Source organism: Pongo pygmaeus, chromosome 13 (assembly GCF_028885625.2).
Source record: "Pongo pygmaeus isolate AG05252 chromosome 13, NHGRI_mPonPyg2-v2.0_pri, whole genome shotgun sequence".
Taxonomy (NCBI): domain Eukaryota; kingdom Metazoa; phylum Chordata; class Mammalia; order Primates; family Hominidae; genus Pongo; species Pongo pygmaeus.
In genome coordinates this window covers 55,847,798-55,869,895 of record NC_072386.2, presented here as the reverse complement: position 1 = coordinate 55,869,895, position 22,098 = coordinate 55,847,798, and the positions used below count along the sequence as shown (strand labels likewise).

Genomic DNA, 22,098 nt, shown 5'->3' with positions numbered 1-22,098 from the left:
CTCCTGCTTTCCAAACTCCTTCACCTCCAGCTCTTAGCAGTGGCTGACTGATAGGAAGGTGCTTGAGTGTTCTTTCCTGAATTCTGGATCTGCCTTCCCCAAATGCACAAGCATCAGCCATGCCTTCCACATTCAGGAAGGTTTGATCAAGCCAGCAGGGAGGTGCAGGTGAAGGTGAACCTCAGGCAGAGCTAGGAAGCCTGAAAATCTCCTTAGTCATCCTAACATGGAGCTTAAAAGAGTGGATTCTGTTTCAAATCCTAACTGTGCCATTCAGTAGCTATATTTTTGGGCCTGTAGCTAAACCTCTGTGGTGCTCAGATTCCTAATCTATAAAATGAGAAGGCTAAATGTGGCTATCCCAGTAGAGCTCTTTTGTGTGTTAAATGAGAGAAGGCACAGAAAGCACTTTGCACAGGGCCTTTTCTATGGAAACAGCCCAGTAATATTAGTCCTTGATGTCATTTTACCATTATACTTGTTAAAGTCTAAAGTTGTTCAGCGTTTTTCTTTACCATTATCAAATGTCACTGTGAGTTAACAGCTCTTGAAAAAGTAGAAGCCTGGGGTAATCATTTCACAATGTTTGTGTATATCAAAATATCACAGACATACCTTAAATATATACAATTTGTATTTGTATATATTATACCTTTATAAAATATTATACCTTGATACAATTATACCTCAATACAGCTGAAAAAATTAGAATTTTTTTTTTTTTTTTTTTTTGAGACAGAGTCTCGCTCCGTCACCCAGGCTGGAGTGCAGTGGCGTGATCTCGGCTCACTGCAACCTCCGCCTCCCGGGTTCCAGCGATTCTCCTGCCTCAGCCTCCTGAGTAGCTGGGATTACAGGCGCACACCACCATGCTCGGCTAATTTTTGTATTTTTAGTAGAGATGGGGTTTCATTATGTTGGTCAGGCTGGTCTGGAACTGCTGACCTTGTGATTCGCCCGCCTCGGTCTCCCAAAGTGCTGGGACTGCAGGCATGAGCCACCACACCCGGCCAAATTATAGAAATTTTTTATTAAAAAAAAAAAAAAAGGAGAAGTACTTTAAACATATAACATGATCAGTTATCTAAAACACAAAGCCTGTATTAAATGCATACTTGTTTATTAATCTTGGAGATTTTTCTTTCACCTGTCCAAGAAGGTCATTAAAAACTAAAGCATGTTTTTGGAGGGTTACTTACACTTAACAACTTTTCTGTAAAAGAGCGGGCTTTTCTATAATCTCATCTGATGCATCAAAATGTGTGGCCAAAAACTATTAATTGTGGTTCCATTTGGTCTGACAGATTCCTTCTAAAGTAGCAATTGAATGAATATTCAAGTTCTCTGTGACCTCTTCTCCCTGGCCCTCAGAGCTGCAAATAATGTGATCATTTTACATCAGTTTATTAAACATTAGTCAGCTTGCTGATTTACTTTTAATCACATTCTGCATATTTCTAGGCATTAATCTGATGTTTATTATGAGAATTGCACATTTGTATTATTGGGATTCTTTTTTAAATAAAGAAAAACAATGGTAGGAAATGAGGCAGATTTTATGTATTAGGAGTATGATAAAGTATGCAGGTGTGTGATAAACCATGAGCATGTGAATTCCCCTTAACTTTTTAAAATTGGATTTTGATGGTATTTCAACTGGAAGCACAGGAGGCCTTGTCCTCCTTTAGATGACCATAAAGTAGTGTCCAATTGTGGATTAATTTCTCTCTTCTACATGTTCTCACTGTGTTGTATCCTGCCATTTCTCAAGAGTAGAAGTTAATGGTAGTCACCCTAGGGATGTTATAAATCTCACTTTAAGACTAGTATTAGAGATACCACATGTGACCATTTAAAAATATTTCACAAAGAAAATCACAGGATATTTGCCACTCACTGCTTTTCCTAAAACTGTTCTGTTCATAGGAAAGGAAATATAATTGGGAAGTGAAGGAAATGCTAAAAATATCCCATATTGAACATTTTTGAATTTGAACAGTTTGTAAGCCATTCTGTCTCTCAAATTTGGAACCAAGTCAAGAAATTTCAGAAAACATGACCCTAGCATCAATTACATATAACCTTTAGAAGGCCCCACCATCATAATGGTACCTTTAACAATGATGACTCTGGTCTCTTCTAACACCCCCATCTCACCCCGCACTCCATGAATCCAAGAAAGAGAAAGAGAGACACCTTTGTGCTTCCAGGAGTGACACTGACTCAGCAGTCTTCTTAGAAGAGGCGCCTTCTCCTTCCTGCTCTTGCCTACTTACTGTTCTCTTTTCTGCAGGTGGAATATGTGATCAAGTGTGACATGTCAGCTCTGCAGAAGATTCTGTATCGCCATATGCAAGCCAAGGGGATCCTTCTCACAGATGGTTCTGAGAAAGATAAGAAGGTATGTTGTGAAAGATGATGCAACTCAAGGTGCTGTGGTATATCTTCTCATGGCTGTGACATTGAATATTCAGAGGAAGCATCCCTGCTAATGCTGATTTGTTAAAGTAAATCACTGGACTTCCTTTGAGCTATTATAGCTGCCAAAGATAATCTCTTCACCTCTTAGCTGCATTGGGGCAGGAAGAAAGAAGGAATATGTTCATATTACCAAAATAGTTAGCTCTGCTTATGTCAATTTTGCAGCAAATATATTCTGCCTAAGTGTGGGGTGGCATTTTAGAAGGTTTTAAAATCCAGTTTCACTCCCTGGGCATCTGTTCTGTGCTTCTGTGTTCCGGAGTCCTACGGAATTGACAGTCATGTCGCAAAGCCATCGACTGGACGTGATTCTTCAAGGTTCACTTTTTTTGTAGGATAAGTTAATCACAAGAAAGACGTTATATCTAACTCAGGAACTGCTATATAATTAAAGAAGCTTTGAACCACAAGGTGTGTAGGTGACTGAAAAAACCTATGGTCCTTTGTCCTTTGTATAAGAAGCCCAGTGTGAAAGATCTGAGATGGCTGACCAGTTGATAATTAGTTCTATTTTTCCACTGATTCTTAGGGGAAAGGAGGCGCTAAGACTCTTATGAACACTATTATGCAGTTGAGAAAAATCTGCAACCACCCATATATGTTTCAGCACATTGAGGTAAGTCTGTATTGTGTGTTTTGAGCCTGATTGTGCTAATCATACTAATGCTAGTTAAAAAAAACAAACAAACAAAACAAAAACCAAAATAGATTTAAAACATGTTGGTAGAAGTTGAGATGACATGATCTGATAGCTTGACAAGCAGAATTAACAAACATGAGTATTCTGGTTACGGGTTCTCATTGGCAGCAAGCATTTGAGCATCTGGAATTTTATAACCAAGAGTTTAAAGTGGAGAGAAAATGTTATAAGCAGTGGCTCACTTGTGTGGGTTTGGGTAAGTACTGTGAATTACCTTGTTATAGTAGGAGCTCTGAAATTGAAGATAATGATAAATACATTCAGCGTCCTCAAAAGAATGCTGTGAAAAATATTAAAATAATGTATTTATGACTTCTAAAGAGAAATATTTTCTTTGTAAAAGACACTGGCTTTAGTCTGTTACTTTGATTTATATTTTTCCTTTCTTGTTTCTGTCATGATGATGTAAATCCATGCTTTCATCCTGATGTTCAGGTCTCTAGAAAGCTATTTTGCAGGGAGAGGACATTTTCTGCCATGTTCACTCCATGTGAATAAGTTTCCTAAATTGACAGTGTTTCACCCCAGTCGGCGCAATTGACTGGAGCAGGAATGAAAAGGAGCCACAATTGTGTTCCCCATTTGTCATTGCTGTTGCTGAGGCAAATGGTCCTGGTGGCAATTATTTGCCAGGGTAGTGCCTACTTTCTACTGCAAAATGGGCAGGAGACATAGAGAACGTCACTGCAGGGCTCCAGTGTCTGCACCAATTTATTTTAAAAAATACATAGAAACTTCTGGAAAGTTAAAACTTAATCACAGTATAAAAATTGAGTTGGAGCACTCTTCTTTTCGAATATTCTTTTTTCTCCCTTATTTTTGGCAGTTGTACATGTAAGGTCAGAGTATTCGTTGCACACCATATCCACATGCCAGAGTTCTTTCCTAGCTGTGCTGGATTTGGAAAGATTTCTGACACTGCTATTCAAGAAGTCCATAGGAGAAAGTATCCATAGACACTGGGGAGTGTACCCATAGGCATAGGAGAGAGTGTGTGGGCATAGAGGAGAATATCCATAGACACAGGGGAAAGTACCTACATATCAAAGTAAAATGACAACAGCAACAACACTTTAAAAATCTCATGGCTGGGCGCGGTGGCTCACCCCTGTAATTTGGGAGGCCGAGGCAGGAAGATCACCTGAGGTCAGGAGTTCGAGACCAGCCTGGCGAACATGGTGAAACCCCATTTAAAACTACAAAATTACAAAACTACAAAATTACAATACTACAAAAATTAGCTGGGTGTCGTGGCAGGCACCTGTAATCCTAGCTATTCAGGAGGCTTAGGAAAGAGAATTGCTTGAACTCGGGAGGTGGAGGTTGCAGTGAGCCGAGATCGCGCCATTGTACTCCAGCCTGAGTGACAACAGCGAAACTCGGTCTCAAAAAAAAAAAAAAAAAAAAGTCACAGTTATTTACATGTATTGTTGAAGGGGAATGCAATGACCAATAATGAGTTCATATCCACCAGGTCACTTTGTAACTGTGAACTGGGGTAAGTCACTCAGATTCTTCATGTTGTAATGTGCTTGATTTGTAAACAGGGGTAATAATAGATTATAATACTGGCAGGAGGACCAGCTTTTAAACAACAACATGTGAAGCATCTTGTAAACTGATGACGTGTTATATCAGATTTAAGTTACCAATGAATTGGTGGTGGGTGTATGTTGGGTTGAGAGGAGCTGGAAAAAAAGTCTAATGATGAAACTGTCTGGGATTTTGTTAGTCTAACCTGTTACCCACTGTCCCATTTTTTCTGAAATCAATTTTAAGACATGTATGGTAATCTATGGGAGCCTTTGGGGACTTAGGAATTTTGAAGATTAAGCATCAATCTTACTTCGTTTTGGTTATCATAAAAGAAATGACCCCTTGAGCCATGCTGGGCTAAGTAGGGAAGGAAGGGAGATGATGCCTTCTGTCCTCCAGCTTCAGTTTGGAGGGTGGGAAAGGATAGAGGAGGAGGGGGAATCATGAAGGAAGTGAAGTTTAAGGTGCATGCCCTTCAGTACCTACATATTGACATTTTAAGTAGCAGTTGGTAGAAAGGCAGACTTTGATTTGCAATTTTTTTTTCCTAGAAACAAGAGATCCACAGTTATTGGCAAATCTATTGACAACTATGGAACAGAGATGGTGTGTGAATTTGCCTTTGTTGTGTTTCGTTTGCCACACACCCTTTGTTTATACTAAATCCTGACAGATGCTGAGCCTCAAAATGGGTCTCACTGCCTCCCTGGGGACCTTAAACTCAAGAAATGGAAACAGTATTTTTAACATGATGCTGTTACCTAATCTCCAACAGCATCCATTGACCCCTCTCTTTGGTTTTCACAATCCTGCTTGGAAACAGGGATGGAGCCTAATGGAGACCATGGGCTTGGTTCTAGGGGATGGAGTTGAGGTATTGGCCACAGTCCATCCTGTTAATTTTGCCACAGGGCTGGAGCCTACCATAGATCATGAGCATATTTGAGAGTACTGTTGAGCCCAGAGGGAAAGAGCTGGTCCCCTTGGAGGAAAAGCTGTAGGGATCCAGGGAGGAGGGAAAGCAGAAAAGGGAGACAGCCGGTGGCTGATGTGAAGGTGTAACCTGCTCTCCATTCCCACAGATGGTTGCCATTCCCATAAAGTCAGAATGGAGAAATGCATGGAAAACAGTATTTCTTTCTGTGAATCAGAAAGGACGGAGTTATGTGATTACGTTCTGTATTCTGAAAACAGAAGCTGGACACTTGAGGGGTGCTGTACATCTAGGACCTTATTTGTAATAGAGGAAAGCACAGTATAGAAGAGACGTTAGGATTTCACCAAACTGGCCAGGTGTGGTGGCTCATCCAGTAAGCCTAGCACTTTGGGAGGAAAAGGCGGGCAGGTCACTTGAGGTAAAGAGTTCAAGACCAGCCTGGCCAATGTGGCGAAACCCTGTCTCTACTAAAAATACAGAAAATTAGCCAGGCATAGTGGCACATGCTGTAGTCCCAGCTATTCAGGAGTCTGAGGCAGGAGAATCGCTTGAACCTGGGAGGCAGAGGTTTGTAATGAGCTGAGACTGCGCCACTGCACTCCAGCCTGGGCAACAGAGTGAGACTCTGTCTCAAAAAAAAAAAAAGAAAAAAAAGAAAAGATTTCACCAAACTAAGAATTATCATATATTATATAATCACAATTATTTTTATTGCTAAATTTTTCCACAATACATATTGTATTAGTCCATTTTCATGCTGCTGATAAAGACATACCTGAGACTGGGTAATTTGTAAAGGAAAAGAAGTTTAATGGACTCACAGTTCCACATGGTTGGGGAGGCCTCACAATCATGGCAGAAGGTGAAAGGAACGTCTTCCATGGTGGCAGACGAGAGAATGTGAGCCAAGTGAAAAGGGAAACCCCTTACAAAGCCACCAGATCTCGTGAGACTTATTCACAACCATGAGAACAGCATGAGGGAAACCTTCCTCATGATTCAGTTGTCTCCCCCAGGGTCCCACCCACAACACATGGGAATTATAGGAGCTACAATTCAAGATGAGATTTGAGTGGGGACACAGCCAAACCCTATCACATATATTTATATATACATTCTGATTTGCTTCTTTTTGTGCTCTTCTAGTCTAGACTCTGTATTCCTTGAGTTCAGATCCACCGTAGAGGGTGGATCTCCAGAAATAACTATTGGCTCCGCTATGGGCCAGTGGGTGCTCAGTGACTGTGTGATGGGTAAACTAACCCTGTTATCTGAGAGTCTAGAGACTAGAAGAAACTCACAGGATACTTTTCTGGTGGAACGAAAGTCTGCATGCAATGTACTGAATTTCTGGTTCATTATGTATGTAAGTTTTTTGCTTATTCATTAATTATTTTAACTATAGAAATAGGTAGGATAACCTCACTAAAAAAGTAATCATTAAGTTAATAATTACATTTTTAAAAATCATTCTTTCTATCTCTTTCTTTTAAAGGAATCCTTTGCTGAACACCTAGGCTATTCAAATGGGGTCATCAATGGGTAAATCTCAAATTTTTTTTTTCTTTTAAAAATAATGTTGTTGGCCTTACATAAACTCCTCCTCTCTACAGTGTTTCCTCTTGTGCAAATACTTACTTCCAGCCCTCTAAGTGCTCTTCACTGGAGAAGTTAACCAAAATGGTATCAGCATTCTCTTTTACTTTACTGGCATAAATTATTACTTGCCTTAAGCAAGTGGCTATTCAAAGGACATAGATCTTATTTAATAGACTTAATAGTATCCTAGTGTTCTAAAAATGTTGTTGAAGCTTCAAAGGTTTGTTATTTATAACCAAAAGTATAGCTTGGGCTTGAAGAGAATTTATCTTATTAAATTTCACATTGACATTTGACATTAATGTATATGAGAAGAAATCTCTCATCTGCTGTAAATGTTTACAGTTTTATAGTCATTTGTTAGAGTATGGTCTGTGTAAGAAATGTTTTCATTAGCAATGGATGTTAAAGAGAATCTTGACTTGCAACAACAAAAATGAACACTGCATTAACAGAAAGTCTGTGTGTGTGTGTGTGTGTGTGTGTGTGTGTGTGTGTGTGTTGCAAATTTGAAAAATTTATTATTAGGATGTAGTCATCATTCTTGGATCCCAAGGGCAGACAATTTCACTGGGCTAAGAATCCAGGAACTATAACCTATCCTGAAGCAGTGCTGCTAAGCTTTCCCTACCTCTCCTTGCCTCTGTCTTCTCTGGGTTCTGTGGTTACTCCTGCTCCCATCAGCTTGGCCAGGGTTGCTTGGTGAAAACACGGCTATAGGGTATTTGGAGAACAGTTCTCAGAGTGGAGGATGGATGTCGGGAAGACATACGTTTGAAAATGTGTCTGTTAGAAATAACATATCCTGTGTCATAAAATCAACTACCAGATGATACATTTCAGTACTATAGATTACATGTGCACTGGCAAGTTTTCCAAACAGTATCACCTAAAATTCAGTTTTAATTGTATAACACAGCCCTGTTAAAAGAAAAAAATGGGTGAACTGTAGAGGGAAAAGGCCCTGCTTTAGCCTTTCTCCATATCACAGCGTCTTCTGCATCTCATACTCCCAACGTGTTTTTGGCTTGTACTTCTATAGTAATCCAAGACTCTTGTCCTCCCCAGTCCATTCTTACATGACGTCCATAGTGATCTTATAAAAAGGTACGCCAGACGTCATCACTCCCCTGCCTAAAACCCATTGATGGCTTTTCATTGCATTGAAAATGAAAACGTTCAATGTAGCTCATAGAGCCCTACAGAGTCTGTTCCTAGTCCCATCCTCCACCTCTCTGTCTTCATCTCCCAGTATTCTCTCCTCACTTCTGTTTAAGCCATGCTCACTGTTTTATTTTTTTTTTAATTTCTCAAATACTTCTGTCTCCTTTACCCCTCAGTACCTTTATGCATGCTCTTTCCTCTCTCTGGAATCTCCTCCTCTCCACCCCAGTGCCCCCATTCTTTACCTGGATGCCTTTTTACTCATTATTTCAGGTTTTAGCTAAGATGTTATCTCTTCAGGGAGGTCACCTCTGACACTCTAAACCAGTGGTGGCAAACTTTTTCTGTAAAGATCCAGATTGTAAATATTTTCAGCTTTGTGGGCCATAAAGTGTCTGCCACACCTGCTCAGTGCAGCCTCTGTAGCATGAAAGCAGCCAGACGATAGAGATGAGTGAGTGTGGCTGTGTTCCGATAAAACCTTATTTGTAAAAACAGACAGCAGACTGGGCCAAAGGTTGCCAAACTCTGCTGCAATCTAAAGAAGGCATCACATGTTGCTGTGAGGTTTCTCATTGGAACTTGTTATTTTTATAATATTTATTACAATTTGTAATTATCCATTTAGTAAAATGAGACTCTTTTGCTTATTATTATATACATGGCTAGCACTGTGCTTGGTACATAGTAGGTGATCAGTAAGTATTTAGATGAATCTTAAGTGCCCTGAATTAAAAATTTAAAAAGTTATATACTTAATAAGGAAGAATTTACAGAAACATGGCATATACGTGTGTGTGTACGTGTGTGTGTGTGTGTGTGAGAGAGACAGAGAGAAAGAGAGGGCGAGGAGAAAGAATAAGTTGAGAGAAAGATTGAAAGCATTAAGAACATGAAAGTGGTTCCTTTTCTTTCTAGAACCTGTCATCATACCTAGTATATGCAATGCACTCTTCATGGGTTTTATATGAATATATTTTCTTTTTCTGCTAAATATTGTCATTGCTTTGGAGTTCATATTCATTCATTCATTCATTTCACAGTTACTTATTGAATGTTTACAGTGTACAAAGGACTATATGAAAAGCAAAGCAATGCTGGATTTTTCAAGAAGACAGAAGTAATACTGTCTTCTTGTTTTGCATTTTTTTGGGTTCAGGGCTGAACTGTATCGGGCCTCAGGAAAGTTTGAGCTACTTGATCGTATTCTGCCAAAATTGAGAGCGACTAATCACCGAGTGCTGCTTTTCTGCCAGATGACATCTCTCATGACCATCATGGAGGATTATTTTGCTTTTCGGAACTTCCTTTACCTACGCCTTGATGGTAAGTGCATAAGGCATTAGGCTCAGAAGCCATACTACTGGAAATGAAGGGATAATGGGCACTTAGCTCCAATCTCAGCCAAAAAGAAGGGGTAAAATTGGAGAATTGACTAGAAGCATCGGGAGCAGTTTTTCTAGATAGCAATTTGTTGCATCCTTAAGCTTTAAATAAGCTGACCTCATTTGTGCAGCTGCATAGCCCACAAATAAACCAACACAAATGAGTTTAGAGTCACTTATGAGTACCTAAATAAAATAAAATTAAACTAAATTAAAATTTTAAAATCTTCCTTGCTCTTAAAATTGATTGTTACCTATGTGCCCAACACATAGAATACATTGACACACCTTTAACTTTTTCAGTTAAGGCATATTTTAAGGGGATAAAGGCTGTGTCACTTTTCTTTGTAACAATACAATCATTCATTTAAGATTATATTTATCATTAAAGCCCCTCTCTTCCTAAATAAGACGTATCCACATGTTATATTGTTAAGAGACATGACTTCATTGTTTCCTGGATTTTGCAAGCTATGTAAAATATCTGCCTGGTTTTAAGAGTGAAATTTAAATACCATGTCCTAAAAATTAGTAAGAAAAAATACTAATGGAAGAAAATATGATTTTAGGGATAATCCCTAAATTATTTTATGATTTTGATATCAGCCATAATATATTAGAGGTTGAAAGTATCAGCATTTATACACAATGGCAGGGCATAAATATGGCATTCAAAGAGTGGTAAGTAGGAATAGAAGTTAATTTACAGTCAGGATGCTATTTAATCCCTGGGTAGAAAAGAGGATACTACTAATACCAGTATTTATCTAATGCAGTATTACTATTGTTAAATGGGAAACTTAAGGTTTATGTTTCATTAAAAGACTTTATTTTCAATCCAACATTTTGTTTCCCTTTTGCCCTTAATTGAACGTAATTGGATATATACCAAACTCAGACTTGCCGTATGTTCTCTGACTTAAGGTTTTAGGTGAATTCTCTTTATGGTCTGCCTCTTAGGGTATTATTAATTAATTTTCAAATTAATTATACCATTTGACAAACTTGATTATTTTTATTTTATTTTATTTTGTTTTTATTGAGACAGAGTCTCGCTCTGTCACCCAGGCTGGAATGCAGTGGCGCAATCTCAGCTTACTGCAACTTCTGCCACCCGGTTTCAGGTGATTCTCCTGCCTAAGCCTCCTGAGTAGCTGGGATTACAGGCATGTGCCACCATGCCCGGCTAATTTTTTTTTTTTTTTTTTGTATTTTTTAGTAAAGATGGGGTTTCACCATGTTGCCCAGGCTGGTCTCGAACTCCTGACCTCAAGTGATCCACCTGCCTCGGACTCCCAAAGTGCTGAGATTACAGGCGTGAAACTTGATTATTTAAACCCCTTTACCTCTCCCCTCCAAATTACTTAACGAATGAATGGTTAAGTAAATGTGAATTTTTAGTTCACAAATACAGTCCTATTAGGCACAGTTTTTCTCTGTTGGCAAATTTCCTTTATTGTCTCTTCTCCTTTGACTGGATCCCTGCCTCCGGAAAGAGGGGAAAATTCAGCACTCTTCCTTCAAAAGATAAACTGTCGTTTACCTGCTGCTCAAGTGAGGGGCTGTGGGGTTGTGGGGCTGTATTTTCCCCTGAACTGACAGCCCCACACAGGTGTCTTGCGTAACTATCACTTGCTACTTTGTGGCGTTTCATTTCCAATCTCAGGTCTCTGAGGACTGCTTCTTTGGAATATTTGCATCTATCAAACTGGTAAGAAGTGACTTCCTGGAAACACATTGCTTTCATGTTTTCTTGTCAGCCTGAGAGGTTCTCTTTAATAGTTTATTGGCTGCTGTCCTTTTGTTACTAATAATAATAGTCACAACAGCTAACATGTATGGAACACCTACTCTGTGGGACTCTGGGCCAAGCATTTCATGTGCATTATTAATTTGATTTTCTCAATAAATAAGCTACTGTTATCCCTGTCAACCAGTGTGCCATTATGATGCCCATTTAAGAGATGAGAAAACAAAGGCATATGGTGAAACCAGGTTCTAACTTGGATCTCTTTGATTCCAAATTAGCTCAGTTTTAGCAGATCGAGAGAGGTATACCCCATCTCTGAAAATACAGGCTTCTTCTCTAGCTACAACATTTTAAGAATGATTTTGAACTTATTTAAAATTTTCGATTGACTAATTGCAAACCACCATGCACTAGAGATACAGGATGGATGAACTATTCACTGTTCCTGCTCTCAGAGTCCTTACCATTAGGTGGAAGGAGACAGACAAGCAAATTGCCTAACATGTTACAGATGGAATTGAAAAGGCATCTTTCCGTAAGAAACAGCAGCCATTCCTTTTAAGGGTGGACAGAACTAATGGACAAACAATCAATATACACACAGATAAGTTAGTACACACACTTCCAGCTGAACCCCTTCTGTCCCCCATCCCACCACCCAATTATTAAAATGACTTCAGATTTTTCATTGCTGAATTTGATGTCTCAGATTTTGACTTTAGGGGAAAAAAATCACTTGATGAGAGCTAAGCAGAAATTTTCTGCAAAGATTATGGTTGCATGAATAGATTTAGCTAATACTCCATATAGTTTTTGTTTTTACTGGAAATGATTTTTGAGTGAGAGCAAGTGGTGAGGTTTTATCCCAGAAGACAACACTTTCTAAAAGCGGGTGAAACTAAGTTAAAATTAGTCATCATGAAAGTCTGACAGTGTGTTCCTTCTGGTAAATTCTGTAATTTTCAACACAGTTGCCCTATTAATTGTATGCTTATAATTGGTTATGTATCAAAGTCTGAAAGACCATGAAACTGATGTTAGTATTGAGCATGTTAAATCTTGTGCCACTTGCAAGGAGTGTCTGCCTTTGGATAGACTCTTACATGGTAGTTTGAATCTCCCTGAACAATATTAAAAATTTTGTTAATTTAAATTTAACAAAAAAAATTTGTTAAATTAAAAAAAAAATTTGGTAAAAAGATTGCTCATGATCAGCAAAGATCTTGACTTGGAAATCTTTGACGGAAATGGTTTTCTAGCAAATTCCAAACCTTGTGATAAGAAATGCTATAGCTTTGTATGAAAAATGACTTAATCTTTTTTATTTGTGTTTTATAATTTGTCAAGTTCCCAGCTATTTATACAGTTTATTGTATTGTATTGTATTGTATTGTATTGTATTGTATTGTATTGTATTGTATTGAGACGGAGTCTCTCTCTGTCACCCAGGCTGGAGTGCATCTCAGCTCACTGCAACCTCCGCGTCCTGGGTTCAAGCAATTCTTGTGCCCCACCCTCCCGAGTAGCTGGAATTACAGATGTGTGCCACCATGCCCAGCTAACTTTTGTATTTTTAGTAGAGATGGGTTTTACCATGTTGGCCAGGCTGGTCCCGAACCCCTGACCTCAGGTGATCCACCCACCTTGGCCTCCCAAAGTGCTGGGATTACAGGCGTGAGCCACCATGCCTGGCCTATACAGTTTAAATACACACCAGATATATGCTTGGCCTGTTTGCTTGAGGTATCTGGTATAGGGTCTGAAAACTCCTTTGGCCAAATAATTTTATTTGGATATTGCTTTTGTTTTTCAGTGCTTTATTTTGCATGTAAGGTTATTTCATCCCAGTAGGCATTGGTTGTATTTATATCTTATGTTACTGGCCAGATCCATGTCTGTTCAGCCCACGTGCAGTAAATCAATCACTGTGACACAGGTTTTGCAAAAGAGAAAAGATTTATTCACAAGGGCACCAAGCATAAAGATGGAAGAACAGCCCTCAACTCTACCTCCCTGAAGATAAGGTTTAGGGATATTTATGGGGTAAGGAAGTGGGGTGGTGTAAGGCACAGGGAAATGTGATTGGCAGTGGGGAAAAATGAAGTCACAGGTTCATTCTACACAAGCATAGCCAGGGTTCGTGGCATTTCCTAGGACATACTTGCAGAAAATAGCAGCGTCAGCATGATCTGATGGTGGAGTTTTTGGCTCACCAACATCAAAAGGCCATCTCTTGGGCACTTGCGCTCAGGCCCAGTTTAAGGGTCAGTGGTGTCAACTGGTTTGAACTGGACAGAGCTGGCCAAAGTTCCTGAAAAACAACTGAAGTAACCATTACCATGGTGACATATGCATGTTATCTGTAAAGTAGCCAGTGAAGGTCAAGTTTGAGCATTCAGCAGCAAGACCTTCAGCTACTGCAGCCTTCAGCTTCATGGAAAAAGAGAAAACAAAAATAACAAAAAGCAAGAAACCAGAAGCATGCAGGGCAGGCAGACCTGATGAGATTAACTGTTTGGTTTCATTAATCTGTGTGATTATCAGCTGGTTCATTTTCAGTTAATCAAAACTGTTGAACTTCTATCCTGAGAGTATAGATGTATAGTTTTTGTACCCAGTTTTCAGAAACACAGATGCCATGATCTCTTCTTTCCCCATTTTAGAAGAAATTTTTGGTTTCTGTGGCTTTTCATTCAGTTTAAGGTAGAGGAGAAATATGTGAACCATTAATCCATGTGAGTAATTTTTTAAAAAATTCTTGCAGCTGGAAAGATGATAGAGAAGTTTTCACAGCAGAAATATCTTCCATTAGCGTCGTGAACAGGTAGTTCACCATGATCTCAGAAAGCCAATTCTGAAAATAAAAGAAAAAAGAGCCCCACATTTGAAAGCTCACTCATCAAAGCATGTTTAGTGCTCCTCCTCCAAAATCTAAACTTGGACGGTTGATTGTGTTGGATCTCACCAGTTCACTAAACTGGAAACCTAACGTAGAAAGTAAATTGGGTCTAAAGAATGTGACTCCATTAAATGAGGAGAGCCCCCAGACCCCTCATTCCTAATCCCTGTTTGCTGTATGCAGGGAAGTGATTTGTTTTCTCCCTCTTCAGGAGGGCATTTGTTATTTTTATTAAATGTGTAAAAAGATTGTCCCCATGTTTGAGAACTTGGCCCTCATAGTAACTTGATTCATTAGCTATAGTCACTTCAATGTTTTAATCCTCTGAAATAAATTGCTGGTATGTTTTCATCCTTAAAAAACGAACAGCATGTAGGAATAATATTTGAATAGCAGCCGGTCAGAGACTATCACGTAACATGCATACATATTTCCCAACAGCCTAAAGCCTTTTTTCAAAATTCAGCATCTAAGCTTTTCTGGTGAAATATGTTCAGATGGAATACTGGTGTTTTTTTTTTTTCTTTCTCCCCTTCCACAATGCATTTCTCATGAAATGGCTGGGTAAATACATTACACATACATAATATGTGATTGAGTGGCTCATCTGAAATGTAAGAATGCCCCAAAAGTGAGCACCAGACTCTGAGGTTTGGTACTCTCTGCTTATTCACTATTTCGGAGCCTCTTCAGACCCCATGGGGCAAACTACCCCCAAGTATTTAACATGCTGCTCTGTTTAGTTGGTTTTGATTTAGCATGCTTTGAACTCAACAGAGCAGGATGATAATGTGAGAAACAGACTAAGAGATTTCTTGTAGTGGGGTGGGGATTATTGTGCCTTTAAGTCTTGCTAACAAGGATAAAATTATTCCATTTGCAAAAAAAAATTACATTCATAATATATGTTTTTACCAACCAGACCATACTTGGTAGTAATCCAAATGGTAAAGTAGTAGAAAAGAACTTTCATTTTTTTTCTATTTTCTTGGCATAAAAAAAGTCCTTGCTTTAATGCCTGTTGGCAAAGTTTCTTTAAGCCATTATTACAGTTTTAAGTGCACGTGTGTGTGTGTGTGTTTCTGTGTGTGTGTGAGAGAAAGAGACAGGGAGAGAGAGGAAGTGTGTGTGTTCTTAAAATTATTTGTTGTTATAAATCACAGAAATAAATCCAAAAAATGTTTTCATTGTTTTAGGTGAGAGTAAAGATTTTGTAAAATTTGTGAAGTTGCAAAGATGCCTCATCAGAAATGTTTAAGCTGTTTCTTTCTTTTTTTTTGTAATTGCAAAATGTTCAAAGTTTTTTATCCAGAAGTACAAAGCCCTGGAAATTACCTCACCAGTGTTAGGAGGAGTCTGGGTATATTTCTCGAAGGAAGCAAGCCTTTTTGTCTCGTTCTGTGCCATTTTCAGACAAGAGTTAATTGGCAAATTAATTTTTCTGATCCCCTCAGGCACCACCAAGTCTGAAGATCGTGCTGCTTTGCTGAAGAAATTCAATGAACCTGGATCCCAGTATTTCATTTTCTTACTGAGCACAAGAGCTGGTGGCCTGGGCTTAAATCTTCAGGCAGCTGATACAGTGGTCATCTTTGACAGCGACTGGAATCCTCATCAGGTCTGCATGTCCCACTCAGGTGCCCAGGCCTCCCTCTGGAGAGCAACTAAAAGATGATCAGTTTCATTATTCACATTTATGGGACAGAGCAAATATCTAAACGAGTGGGCTGTTGCTTTCTTGGAGCCAATTCTTCTGGCTATTTTCTTGTCTCCCTTAGAGCACAGATACGAGGTCCCACATATGCCTTTGAAGAGCTGAAGTTTGAGGTAGAAAAACTTAGTTTCTGCTTAGTTTTAATCCCATCTCTTGGGATTGCCATTGAACAAAGTATATTTAATGAGGGATAAATAAAAAATGTTGTAAAGTCATAGCAGTAAGAATAATAGCAACCATCATTTATGGGACCCTTAATCTGTGTCAGCCTCTTGGGCATTTTTTCATTCACTTTTACAACAACCCTGTCAGACGGTTAATATGATTTGAATCTTTGCAGTCAAGGAAACTGAATCCTAGGCAGGGTAAGTAACTTCCCCAAGGCCAAACAGTATTACAGTAGTTAACCTTTTATTTTGTGTTTTGTTTAAAGTGATCATCAAAACATATTCTAATGAGCATTTATTGTTGTAAAGCTCTTTTAGCCAGGTAAGTTCAGGGCTATCCTTTTAAAGCAGTACTTTGATGGTTTTTTTTTTTTTTTTTTTTTTTTTTAATTGAGTAGGTCTCTTATGGCACTGGTTTTCTAAATTACTCTGGGAGGTGAGGCATCTGCCTGTAGGATATTGGGTAGGGTGATATTGGTCAAGATTTGATTCATACTGGAGCAAATGTTGAATTCAAAACAGTAAAAATGAAGACCAGGTGTGGTGGCTCATGCCTGTAATCCCAGGACTTTGGGAGGTCGAAGCAGGAGGATTGCTTTGAGCCCAGGAATTTGAGACCAGCCTGGGCAACATGGTGAAACCCTGTCTCTACAAAAAAATACAAAAATTGGCTGGGCACAGTGGCACTTATACCTGTAGTCCCAAGTTCCTCAGGAGGCTGAGGTGGGAGAATTGCTTGAGTCTGGGAGGCAGAGGCTGTAGTGAGCCATGATCGTACCACTGCTCTCCAGCCTGGGCGACAAAGCAAGACCGTGTCTCAAAAAAAAAAAAAAAAAAAAAATGCAAAAAGAAAATGGCAACTCTCACGTAGGAGTAGGAATTCTACATCAGCTTTTCCTAGGCTCCTCATTGAGCTCTGGTTTTCTCAAAAGTAACACTATCTCACTGGGTTGCGAAGATTGAGTGGCAGTGCCATATAGCGTCACTTTTGGCAGGAAATCGCATTCAGGGGTACATTAGAATTCTAAGGGAGCTTTTAAAAAATATGCATGCCTGCTTTCTGTTCCCTACCACCCCACCCCAGTTTTCTTATTCAGTGGAGCTAGGTGCTTCCTTTGAGCGCTCCCAGGAGATTCTGAAATAGATTCTCATACAGATGAGGAGCACTGATTTAAAGACTCAACTGTGGGCCCAAACCACCAACACTGGGCCACTGCATGTACTTACCATTCTCTGTAGGTGAATAAATTAAAGCGACTATTAAAATTTTCTGATCTTGAAAAGGATTGGGAGCCACCAGCACAGAATATATTAGGTTCTAAGTCTTCAGGAAATATGGTTATGTATTTTTATAAATATATAAAAGTGTTTCATTCCAAGGCTCAGGTAGAATTCATATTGATGTGAGAGATCTGCAGTTTTCCTTTTTAGCATTATGGATTCAGTATTTGTTCCACAAACATTTATTGAGTGTCTGTTATGCAGCAGGCACTGAGCTAGGCTGGGTATCTAAGGGGGAGGAAGGAAGACGTGATGTGACTCCTCTCCTCCTGGTGTGCTCAATGTGATTGGATGTTTAGATTATCCTTGCTGGTACCTAAGTATTGAAGACTATCTATAGGTGAATGGAGAGTTTGCTTGTATTCTGTCTCCGGAGGTAAGCATTTCCACTGACTCTTAGATGTTTACCTTCACTGGCACAGTATAAATTCTAAAAGCCACTGTTCCAGGAAATGCTAATTTAACATGGAAAATAACTCTGGGACATCTGTATGATGTTCCACCCCAACCCGCCTCTCAGTTTTTTTTCGTTCTTTCTCTCTAGCTCTGTTAAAAACTTTGAACTCTAGAATCAAAGTAAATTGCAGTAACATGAAATAGTTCCCTCTTAACTACGTGTGAACTAAAGCTTCGGCAGCAAAACACAGGATCCCAGATTTTCTCTGGTGGAACTTACAACAGGTTCCTCACACTGAGCCTCTGCAAGTATTTCTAGCTGCCATAGGTAGATTCGCTTCCACCTGATTGAATAAACTGAGCTGACCAGATTTTTCATCTGTCACTGAACATGACCATTAGTTTGGTCAAATTTTTCTTTTTCAGGAATCAGTGATTTTATAGTGATAAAGATCCATCTGAGTTTTCATTTAAAAGGTACAGAACTCTACTAAATATTGTTAGGCACTTTGCATACCTCACCTCAAGTAATCCTCAAAATATCTTCTACATAAGGAAACCAGTCAATGTTAGCTTGCTCATGAGCACCCCACCAGGATCATTCACACCCATGTCTGTTTAGGTTTCAGTATGAATACTGGGTTTGAGCTCTTTCTACCTTGCACCCTTGCATATAGATTGCATAGCCCCCAAAATGAAAATTGTGAAGGTCTTTTTATCAGGTTAATTTCAGCATGCACTGAAGAAAAATTTCTATAAGTACGCATTATCATGTTGAATCAAAATTAAGGCACATTGGTGAAAATAGGGGATTTGACATAGGTTGACAGATAGAGGCCTTAATGTTGCTAATTAAGGACCCTACCTAGAAGCAAAGATAGAACTCATGATTGTGGAATTAACAAAAAAATCCCACCAGGTTGCCAAGACTCTCATTTCCAAACTGTTGATTAGAAACATGGGTTGGTACTTGTGTTTTTTACCCACGGAGCTGCAGCTGTGTTGCTATTACGGAATGGTCAACCACATTTAGCTTGCAGACCCTCTTCTCAGACCAGGCTCTTAGCTTCAAGTATTATCAGACCTAAGTCAGTGTGATGAAGTTTCAGACCACCTAATTGAGACTTCAGAAATATCAAGTAATCCATCCAATAATTACAGCACTTCTTTGTCACAATATTTCCCCCCACATTTTGGCTTAGAGACTCAAGCTTACATTTCATTAAACTTCTCCAGCCTAGAAATATTAGCTTTTGTGACCTTCCAATTAGATGGGTGATCTGAAACACACAAACACACATCACTGCTACCACCACCAAACAAAACTTATTGCAGCAAATTCCCGAGGATACAAAACTTATTGCAGCAAATTCCCAAGGATTCTGTAATGTCTGACCTTGTTCCTATGTTGTCCATGTGCCCTGCTTCCTCACTTGTTCTATTCATACTCTGCTGCCCCCTGCAATTAGTATTTTTGTGGTTTTGTCAGCATCTTCTTGGACAAGGGTCAGCAATCTACTACTCACGGGCTCGGTCTGACCTGCCACTTGTTTTTGCACCCCCACAGGTGAAGAATGGTTTTCACTTTTTAAAGTATAAATTAGAAAATGGTGGGGAAAAAGAGTATCAGCTTTCTGGTGAGAACAGTTGTTCAATTTTTGCTTCTGGGCCAGACAGCATAGAATGTTTACTATTGCGCCCATTTTAGAGACTGTTGGCCTCTGTTCCAGGAGATAGTGAAAAGCCTGATGACACAGACCTTGTCATCTTGACTGCTGTTAGCAGGTCTGGTGAAGATATGTTGAGAGGGACAGTTGAACTAAAAGCTTAAAAAGGAACTTTAGGGTGTTTTAGAGTTTTTTGTCCCCTTTGGATTTGAATGATCCACCTTACATTACATTCTCTTTAGAAAATAATCTAATATAGATGGGTCCCAGCTGTTTTCATGGCTTAGCACTATGATATTTATATTAACTTATTCAAATATCTGCTGAGGAAAAAGTTTTGCCTAATTGGCTACTTAATTTTAAAAGTCCCTGCAGCAAAAACAAATCTCCAGGGCAGCCTTTTGTCTGCTGCCTTCTTGTGCTACAACAGGTGACCAGGAGACTTGTCTGGTCAAGAAGACGGGTTTACAGCTGTTGAGCATCAGCTCTCTGCAAACTATGGTGCCAGGGATGTGGGATACAGAAAACAGACCTTTGCCTTAAAAATCTATACAGTCTAATGGGAGACATGTGTAAACAACTAATTAGCATCGGCCCAGATAACATCACCTGGACCACAATGAATAAAAGCCACATGCCAAGAAGTTTTTATTATGTAGCTGTAAAATTAGGTAATTCTGTTTCATGGGCTCATGAAGGTTTTTATTTAAAGATTTCATTAAAGCTTTTTTCTTATTATTAATATATGAGTAACATTTAAAGCAGAAAAAAAGCAAAATGTAAGCAAAGTGAAGAAAATGAAATAACACCTATAATCTTATCACCTGGAGATTTATGTTGTTGGTATGTTGGTGTTTGTCCTCCTACCTTTTTCTTTATATAGATAAATTTGCACATGTAAGATCAGAATGCATACAGTTCTTTTTAACTTGTTTTCACTTACGTCATTAAATCTCCTACAATATAATTTTTATGATACTTTGTTGATACATACATATAGTAGGATACTATAATTTATTTAACTAATTCATTATTGTTGAATGTTTCTTTTTTTTTAAAAAAGGCCATTAGAGATAGTAAATTATTCTGAGAAGGTACATCCTTATTTCTAAATCTTTGTGCATATCTATGATTATTTGTTTAGGATACATTTCCAGAAGTGATATTTCTGAGTCAGAGACATAGACAGTTTTAACACTTCTAATAGGTAGTGACAAATTTCTGTCCCCAAAAGTTCACTAGTTGACTACCCAACTAGCAATCCTTTTGATTTCCCAAATTGAAGACCGAGTCTTTGGTAAGGTTAGGTTCTAGGAAATTGACTACCTGAGCAATCACTGTGTGTGTACGTGTGTGTGTGTGGTAAGATGTATGTATGTATAATACCTGAATGTACAACTCAGTGATATTTTTAAAATAATCTTCAACACATCACACCAAAGAAAAGGCGTTTCTTGCAACTTCAGGTTAATTGTAGGTGTTATGTAAGTCATAATTCTGACATTGGACATTGGTGTCTTGTTTAATGTTTTAGATATGGACTAAATCTGATGGGGAACCTAGAGACAGATAAAAACAATATGATACCTGGATTTCAAAACCTGAGATGTATTTCAGTTGGCTTGGTTAATTTAAACCCAGGTTTCTTCAACTAGGAATGACATTGAATTTTTCCAAACGTAGCTTGTGTATTTTTAAAATGTAAGCAAAATCTTACCTTAGTGAAGGTAAAATACAGAAGCCTTACATATTTCCCTCTGGGGTGGGGTCTGGTTTTGGATGCCTATGCCAGGCATCTCAGTCCTCATAGCATATTGACTCCCCAAACAGGATCTGCAGGCCCAAGACCGAGCTCACCGCATCGGGCAGCAGAACGAGGTCCGGGTGCTGAGGCTCTGTACCGTGAACAGCGTGGAGGAGAAGATCCTCGCGGCCGCAAAATACAAGCTGAACGTGGATCAGAAAGTGATCCAGGCAGGCATGTTTGACCAAAAGTCTTCAAGCCACGAGCGGAGGGCATTCCTGCAGGCCATCTTGGAGCATGAAGAGGAAAATGAGGTATTAGAGAAAACTCCAAGTTTATGAAATCAAACAGTGGCCTTTTGTCTCTGAAGGACTAAGAATAATCCCTTTGTTTAAAAAACTTCCTGGGCTGGCGTTAATGAAAATGAAGAAATAAACTGCTGTTTTAGATCCCAACCACAGAAAGCCTCTGAAAGTTATCCAAAATGAGTGTCTTAAGAGCTATTGCTGGAGGAACCTCAAGGCTTGGCCTGTGGGTGCTCCCTCCTTTTTCCCAGGGTGGTAAAACCAGCTGCTTTATTGTACCATCAGTGTTGCCTTCTGTAGGGCAGATGCAGAACTGCAGAGAGGATACTTTAGGGACAGAATCAGCCGGACGAGACAAGACATAAATGGAAGG

At 39.1% G+C, this 22,098-nt stretch overlaps 1 protein-coding gene across 8 annotated transcripts in view; it reads left to right on the top strand.

The window, feature by feature from the left end:
• The window catches only part of SMARCA2 (SWI/SNF related, matrix associated, actin dependent regulator of chromatin, subfamily a, member 2), a 215,994-nt gene that overhangs the window by 116,932 nt on the left and 76,964 nt on the right, over window positions 1-22,098 (top strand). For all 8 annotated transcript variants that reach the window (XM_054502676.2, XM_054502680.2, XM_054502673.2 and 5 more), the window contains 6 exons: window positions 2,294-2,401; window positions 3,011-3,097; window positions 7,150-7,196; window positions 9,577-9,743; window positions 15,906-16,069; window positions 21,507-21,734. In XM_054502676.2, coding sequence (XP_054358651.1) covers window positions 2,294-2,401; window positions 3,011-3,097; window positions 7,150-7,196; window positions 9,577-9,743; window positions 15,906-16,069; window positions 21,507-21,734 — 801 coding nt within the window. The remainder of the gene's footprint in view (window positions 1-2,293; window positions 2,402-3,010; window positions 3,098-7,149; window positions 7,197-9,576; window positions 9,744-15,905; window positions 16,070-21,506; window positions 21,735-22,098) is intronic.